Raw genomic sequence first — 8882 nt, 5'->3', positions numbered from 1 at the left:
AATACATTGTATGCTTAATTTTATTCACCTATTTTTAAGAATATCTTTATTTAAATACCATAATTAAAAATATGATTGTAGTTGGGTTTCAGTCATAAAAAGAAAACCCTCCTTTCACCAGTACAACATTCCCACCACCAATGTCCCCTATCTCCCTCCTCCCTCATCCCCTGCGTGTATTCAAGACAGACATTTTACTTCTCTCTCACATTAACATTGTCATCGTAGTTGTTAGTGTAGTTATTTCTCTTTTTGGTTTGACCACACCCGGTGATGCTCAGGGGTTACTCCTGGCTATGTGCTCAGAAATTGCTTTTGGCTTGGAGGACCTTATGGGATGATGGGGGATTGAACCATGGTCAGTCCTAGGTCAAGCACATGCAATGCAAATACCCTACTGCTGCGCTACTGCTCCATCCCCATTATTTCTCTAACAGCACTCACCACTCTTTGTGGTGTGCTTCATATCGTGAGCAGGTCCTTACAGCCCTCATCTCTGGGCATTATTACAAAAATGTCATTTATTTTTCTTAAAACCCATACATGAATGAGACTATTCTGTGTCTATCTCTCCCCGTCTGACTTATTTTACGAAGCATAATAGTTTCCATGTCCATCCATGTATAGGAAAATTTTATGACTTCATCTCTCCTGACAGCTGCATAATATTCCATTGTGTATATGTACCACAGTTTCTTTAGTCATTCATCTGTTTTCAAGCATCTGAGTTGTTTCCAGATTCTGGCTATTGTAAATAGGGCTGCAGTGAATATAGGTGTGCAGAAGGTATTTTTTGGTATTGTGTATGTGTCTTCCTAGGAGTGGTATAGCTGGATTATATGGGGCTAAATATCTAGTTTTTGAGGAATCTTCATATTGTTTGCCATAAAAGCTGGACTAGATGGCATTCCCATCTAGTTCTCCACATTCCCTCCAGTACTGTATGTTCTTGTTTGTTATATGTGCCAGTCTCTGTGGAATAAGATGGTACCTCATTGTTGTTTTGGTATGCATCTCCCTGATGATTAGAGATGTGGAGCATTTTTCATGTACCTTTTGGCCATTTGTATTTCTCCTTTGAGAAAATGTCTATTCATTTCTTCTCTTCATTTTTTGATAGGGTTGGATCCTTTTCTTGTTAAGTTCTTTCAGTACCTTCTATATCTTAGATATTATCCCCTTGTCTGAAGAGCATTGGGTGGATAGTTTCTGCCATTATATTGGTGACTTTTTGTATCCTCGTTACTATTTCCTTTGAGGCACAGAAGCTTCTCAGTTTAATATAATCCCAACTGTTTATCTGTGCTTCCACTTGTTTTGAGAGTGCTATTTCCTCATCGAAGATGTCTTTAGTCTTAATGTCATGGAGTGTTTTACCTATGTGTTGTTATAAATATCTTATGGTTTAGGGGTCTGATATCAAGGTCTTTAGTCCATTTGGATTTGACTTTTTTGCATGGTATAGATAAAGCTCTGAGTTCGCTTTTTTGTATGTGGCTGACCAGTTGTCCCAACACCACTTGTTGAAGAGGCTCCCCTTGCTCCCTTTCGCTTTTATTGCCCCTTTATCAAAGATTAATTGATTATATGTCTGGAGAAAATTTTCTGAATCCTCAAGACTTTTCCATTTATCTGAGGGTCTATCTTTATTCCAATACCATGCTGTTTTAATGACTATAGCTTTGTAATACAATTTAAAGTTGCTGGAAGAGATGGATATGTCTTAATAATCAAGGGATATGCACTCCAGGAAGAAATCACACTCCTAGATATATATGCACCCAATTAGGGGCCAGCAAAACATTTAAAACAATTGTTGATAGATCTGAAGAAAGAAATGAATAGCAACACAATAATAGTGGGATATATCAATACCTCTCTCTCACCCCTTGATTGATCCACCAGGCTAAAACCTAACAAGGATATACTGTCTCTGAAGGAATAAAAGGAAGAGAGTGTTCTAGTATATATACATACATATGGTATATATAGTATCATACTATGGAGTATATATAGAGCTCTCTATCCAGATCTGAATAAACACTCTTCTTCAAAGTCCATGGGACATTCTCCAAGAGAGACCACATGCTGAGTATAAAATATACTTCCATAAAATCAAAAGATTAAAAAAACTTGAAGTAATTTCTAAGATAATGATACATTGAAATTGGAGTGAATTACAGACACAGAGAAAAACTTTAACACCTGGAAATTACACAGCTAACTACTGAACAACCATTGTTTCAAAGATGAATTCAAAGAGGAAATCAAAAGATACCTGGAAACAGATGAGAATGAGTACACAATTTAACAGAATTTGTGGGACACAGTAAAAGTACTATCAATGGAATATTATGCAGCTGTCAGGAGAGATAAAGCCATGAAATTTTATTATACATGGATGGACATGAAAACTATTATGCTGAGTAAAATAAGTCTGAGGGAGAGAGATAGACACAGAATAGTCTCACTCATGTATGGGTTTTAAGAAAACTAAGAGACATTATTGTAATAATAGCCAAAGACAATAGAGATGAGAGTAGAACTGGCTCATGATATGAAACTCACCACAAAGAGTGGTGAGTGCAATTAGAGAAATGACTACACTAGCAACTATTATGACAATGGTATTGAGTGAAAGAAGTAGAATGTCTGCCTTTAATACAGGAGGGGGTTGGAGAGGAAGGAGATGGGGGGCTCTAGTGGTGGGAATGTTGCACAGCTGAAGGTGGGTGTACGTTTTATGATGGAAACCCAACTACAAACATGTTTGTAACCATGGTGCTTATATAAAGATATTATTTTAAAAAAAGAGTTGCTTCCATATCAGTTAAGGCCTCATATTTCTTCTGACACAGTTTTATGAGTGTTTAAGAAAAAGTGGATGCCTTTTACTTAATCAAAATTGTCCCCTTTCCTCCATCAGCACATGAGCAGTCACTCTCGGTTTTTCATGTGAGTGCTGAAGTAAGTTATTTTTCGATGTTGTTCTCAACTGGTTTCTGCTGCAAACAGTAAGATGTTAATATCTCCTTGAAGATTGACATTTTTACACACATGATGACAGATCATTTGTGTTTTGTATAGTAGCTATTGCCTGTCCGTGTGAGCTGAGCTGTAGCCATACCTGAGTCTGTTAGGACAGTGAGCTAATTGGTGCACATTACCTGGGGGATCTGAGCTGATTGGGGACAGTGTCCCTGCGGACAGAGTTCAGAGCAGCAAGTTGTCCTTTCACTACTGAAGCAATGATTTCAAAGTATTTAACCTCCCAGCCTTCATGTCTGTGTGTTGTGGCTATTTCTGCAATTGGAGGAAATGCACCTGCCCCACTCCAAAAGCATCATTAGTTTTGTTCACATAAGTAAGTAGGAACATTTCCTCTGGACTATGTTGGGAACTTTTGTTAGGATTTCTTAAGATGCTATTGATTTATGCTCTAACCTTGCATGTATAATGGCACTCCCCTCCCAAAGTTTGTCCATAGCCATTTATAAAATTCATTGATGTTTTCTGAGTCTGAATAAGCCAGTCTGACTGATAGAAGTTACAGACATGCTAATTTCATAGAAGAAAGAATTTCTGGTTTCTGAAATGATGACCTGGTTTAATTTACTATCTTAGAGTTTCAATTTCTAAGCTAGTTCCACGTTTCTCTAGCAATCATTCATCTTTTTTTTTTTTATAAAAGATGTCCAAGAATGTCTATAATGTTCAAAATTTTTCCTGAAACATTTTTTGAAACAAAAGTGAATTGTTGCAAATCTGTAATGACAGCATCTCAATGATTCTTGAAGTCATTAATAGATATACAAGTTTCTACTGGGCATGCAGCAAACATACACTATTAGTTCACTTAAATCCTTATGAACTTGTGGTAAATTAGATTTTTTGTAATTGTAGAAATTTGATACTGGGTAATATTTTTATATCAGGTATAAATTTTTTGAGTGACTTAAAATTAAACATTTTATATTGCTATATTATCTATCACTAGAATTGAATTTTTTCTTTTTTCTTTTACTTTTTTTACATGGTGGGAACATTCAGTGGTTCTTAAGGCTTTCTTTAGGCACTATGACCCTGATGGGACTCCAGATGGGGTATCAGAAATAGAATCCTGTTCAGATGTGTGCATCACATGTGCTATGCCCATTGTATTATTGCTCTGGCTCCCCCTATAATATGAATTTTTAAACTTTCCTACTTGCATTCCTTTTTAAATCTTTAAATATCTTTATTATTTCTCTGAATTATTATAAAATATGATTTATGAGGTATAGAGATTTTTAGTTTATAAATGACTTACCTTATAATGTGTTGCTGGTTTAGCAAAATATGAGCAACATCAGCATAAGACACCTCCCAATAGAACAGAAGAGCATTACTTCACATTATCATACAGAATAGAATAGACTGTTGTCAACATTTCTGGAAGCACCTTTCACATGGTCTTTATCCAGAAATAGGAACTTCTCTAGAGCTTTCATTTTAATATATTTTTATTTAAACATTATGGTTACAAGATTGTTCATAATACAGTTCCCCCCCACCCCCAGATTAAATTTTCATGATTGAATTACAGCCATATAATGTATAACAACCTTCTCAGTGCACATTTCCCACCACCAATGTCAACAGTTTTCTTCTCACCCTAAATAAAGCCTTCTTCCCTCCCACCCATCCTCTCCCAACTGCCTATGGGGCAGGCATTTTACTTCACTCCCTTTTTCCACCCTCTCTTCTCTTTTGTGACATTGTGGTTTGTACTACTACTTGAAATCCTCTTTTTAGAAGGCTCAACAAATTTTATATTAAAGGTACTTACAATTTTAAAGACTCAACATGTTATTTGTGCACTAAGACATTTCATCTACACAAGCCAGTCTGGGAGTCATAGGGTGCGGTTCCATGGATTCCCCCATTAGTATGCCATTTAATTTTCACTGAGCTCTATTTCTTCCCTGAGAATTGAGATTGAGAAGTGAGGATAAATCCAGAGCAAGCCTCTTCTGTTTTCTGTCTGAGAGTGCTGCTACTCTGTTCAATGTTTTATTAGAGAGTTCTTCAGATCTTACTGAGCCTACCTCATCAGACATATTAGATTTACTGCTTATTATTATTTTTATTCATTTTTGGGCCACACCTGGTGGTACTCAAAATTTACTCCTGGCACTGCACTCAAAAAATGGTCCTGGCAGGCTGGAGGACCATATGAAATACCATGGATATAACCCGGGTCTATCCTGGGTCAACTGCATGCAAGGCAAGTGCCCTATTGCTGTGCTATCACTCTGGCCCGAAACTGTTTATTATTAAGTGAATAGAACAACATTTACTCTTGTATTTCTTTAAATTTTTAGTAATTTTTTAATATTATCTATTCAGCATATTTCTAAGAGGAAGTGTATAACCAGTCTATATAAGCATAACAATAGTTTACTGTTGAGAATTTATGCTCACATCATCTTGAGGTAGTGCTATCTACAGTCCTGACATTGAGAAATAGGTTCAGTTAGTCTGAGACACATGGTAAGTCAGAGGCAATGAATCACCCATGCATGTTTTTTTAAAAAATAATTTTTATTGGGACCAATGTGAATTACAAGTCTTTCAAAGTTATATTTAAGGTAAATACTGAGAGTGCATTAGGGCCATTCCCACCACTAGTGTTAAAAGAAATGAATAAGGCTGGAGAGATAGCATGGGGGTAGGGCATTTGCCTTGCATGCTAAAGGATGGTGGTTTGAATCCTGGCCTTCCATATGGTCCCCTGAGCCTGCCAGGAGCAATTTCTGAGCATAGAGCCAGGAGAAACTCCTGAGCACTGCCGGTGTGACCAAAAACCAAAAACCAAAAAGAAAAGAAAAGAAATGAATAGACACTTCACTTCTTTGAGGAAGACCAACAGTAGACACATGAAAACATGTTCACCATCACTCATCATTAGGGAATCCAAATAAATACAACAATGAGGTACCACCTTACACCAGTGAGGATAGCATACATAAAAAATAATGGACCAATCTCTGTTGGTGGGGATGTGGTAAGAAAGGAATTCTCATTCACTGCTGGTGGAAATGCTGCTTGGTCTAACCTCTATGGAAAACAGTATGGAGAGTGCTCAATAAACTAAGAATTGAGCTGCCATATGACTCAGCAATCACACTCCTGGGTATCTATCCCCAAGATAGAAAGACATTCATCCAAATATAAGCATGCACACCAATATTCATTGCCACACAGCACAATAGCCAAGATTTGGAATCAACCTAGATGTCCAACAAGATTAGTGGATCATGAAAATGCGGTTCTTATGCACAATGGAATACTACATAGCAGTAAGAAATGATACAACCATGCAATTTTCAGTAACATGAATGGAACTAGAAAATACTATGTTAAATGTAGCACCTGTGAATTTTTGAGATAGAAATTCTGTTGGTTAGAGTATCAGGTATCTTTCTCTGTTCCTCTTGCCTACAGCTACTTGCCAAGACCTTCTTAATTTGATTGTTCTATTATTTAATTGACTTATTTTCTTGATTTTTGGCCATATCTAGATTGGTCAGGTACATTTTCTGACTATTTTCTGGGCCACTCTAAATTGTGCTCAGTTGACAAGTATAGGAGCCAATCTTCTCAAAAATAAGGCATACACTGAGACTGTTTGGCTCCCTCTATTCATAAATTCCTTTTAGAGCCAGTTTTTATCTACTTAAAATGAAGGGTGTGGGCAGCTAGAAGCCCATTACTTCCTTGTCTAGAGAGTTTACTTATTTAATTGCATCTATAAGAGCTCTAGTAAATACATATAGCTAAAATGATTCACACCTAATTCCATGCCTATAAAATTTGTTCCAATATTTTTTCTTTGTAACATATAGAAGTTCTGAAGTAAAATCGAATTAATTGTAGTGAATTTTTCATTGCAGATTGGTATAAGTTCAGTGACATTTTGAAATTTTTCCTTATTTCCATACATGTTCATGGAGATTATGAATGAAGAATTACTTTGTAGATATTAAAGCATTGGATTAACTTATACATGTTTAGTATAAAATTCTACTAACAAATGTCATTTTAATTTACTGTAAATGACAAATATTATGAATTTCAGAGTTTAATAACAGAAGTTTTCTTATTTTTTTGTTTGTTTTTGGTACACATCCAGAAATGCTCAGAGGTTGATTACTTCTGGCAGGTTTGGGGGGGCCATATGGGATGCTAGAGACCAAAACCGGGCCTGCTGCATGCAAGGCAAGTGCCCTACATGCTGTTCTATAACTTCAGCCTCAGATAACAAAAGTTTTTGTATTACATAATAAGTGTGAAGGATAAGGATTCCCCCTTTCTAGTGTGTTAGGGGATTTGGTGGTCTCAAGAAGTCTTAGTAAAGTCTGGTGAGAGAATAGTGTTTATACTCAGTGCACCTTAATCTAAAGGGTGGAAAACTAAAGTGCTTAAGATATTGAAAAATAATATTTGATCTTATTAAATAAAATTTATGCATTCTGTGACTAAATGTTTTTGCAACTGTCTCCAAGTCGCGAGTATGGTGAAGAGGATGGCATGGCAGAGCAACCAGACTTCAGGAACTGACTTCATCCTTCTAGATCTGTTTCACAGCACCCCAATTCCCAGATTTTTCTTGGCACTCACCATAGTGGACTTTCTGGTTGCCCTGGTTGGCAACTCCATAATCATCCTCCTCATTTGGGCAGACCCTCTTCTCCACAACCCCATGTACTTTCTTCTCAGCCAGCTCTCTCTCATGGATCTCTTGTATATCTGCACATTTGTCCCCAAAATGGTCCTGGTCTTTCTCTCTGGAGACCACTGCATCTCCTTCATCGGATGTAGTCTTCAGATGTTCCTATTCACTGCTCTTGGTGGGTCAGAATTCCTGTTGCTGGCTGTAATGGCATATGATCGGTATGTGGCCATCTGCCACCCACTGCGCTACCCCATCCTCATGCGCCCCAGGGTCTGTGTGTGGCTGGCACTTGTGACCTGGCTGGGGGCACTACTTAATGGCTTAATTCATGTTGTGTACACTCTGACTCTTCCCTACTGTGGCTCCAGGGAAATCCATCATTTCTTTTGTGAGATCCCAGCTCTACTGAAAGTGGTCTGTGTGGACACCTCCCAGTATGAAAATGGTGTTTTTGTTAGTGGGGTGGTTTTTATCCTTCTTCCATTTTCAGCGATTCTGGGCTCCTATGGCAGCATACTGTCCACTGTACTGGGAATGGGGTCAAGGCAGGGACTAAGGAAAGCCTTGGCTACTTGCTCATCTCACATGACCGTGGTGTCTCTCTTCTATGGTGCTGCCATCTTCAAATACATTGTGCCAAAGTCCTACCACACCCCTGAGCAGGAGGAATTGGTCTCCGTTCTTTACACCATTATTACGCCCATGCTCAATCCTCTTATCTACAGCTTGCGAAACAAGGATGTTGCTAGAGCCTTCTGGAAAGTTCTTGGGAAAGGAGGGCTATGACGTGTTTATATTTTTAATGTGCTACAATAAAGATCTCCTTTGCTTTTAGTTGATGAAATATCTAGGAAGACATAGTCATGTATATTTTTCTATAAACTAGGTATTTTCAGAAATAAAGGATAAAATAAGTATGGTTGAGCACGTATTTGATAAAATAGAGTGTTCTTTTTACATTAATTTATTAATATTTTATAGTCAATTGTAACAAATAGGAATGCTTATATTTTTCCACACTATAAATTTTAATTGAGTTTCTTGTGTTTTCTGACTTTTCATATGTGTACGTGTATTGAAATGGCTCCCTAATATTCTAGTACAACATTTGTATTAAAAAATAACTGCTGGAATGAAATATAAATTGAATTTGTTGAGTATTTCA

The 8882-nt window shown here is 37.1% G+C and overlaps 1 protein-coding gene across 1 annotated transcript; it reads left to right on the top strand.

The window, feature by feature from the left end:
* The first annotated feature begins 7567 nt into the window (after positions 1-7567).
* Positions 7568-8503, top strand: LOC126016437 (olfactory receptor 2M2-like). Its single transcript, XM_049779007.1, has one exon. It carries the CDS (start codon positions 7568-7570, stop codon positions 8501-8503), a length of 936 nt encoding a protein of 311 aa, XP_049634964.1.
* The last annotated feature ends 379 nt before the right edge of the window (positions 8504-8882 follow it).

Source organism: Suncus etruscus, chromosome 8, assembly GCF_024139225.1.
Source record: "Suncus etruscus isolate mSunEtr1 chromosome 8, mSunEtr1.pri.cur, whole genome shotgun sequence".
NCBI classification, from domain to species: Eukaryota; Metazoa; Chordata; class Mammalia; order Eulipotyphla; family Soricidae; genus Suncus; species Suncus etruscus.
Note: the sequence above shows the minus strand (reverse complement) of the source record. Positions and strands in the feature narration are given on the sequence as shown.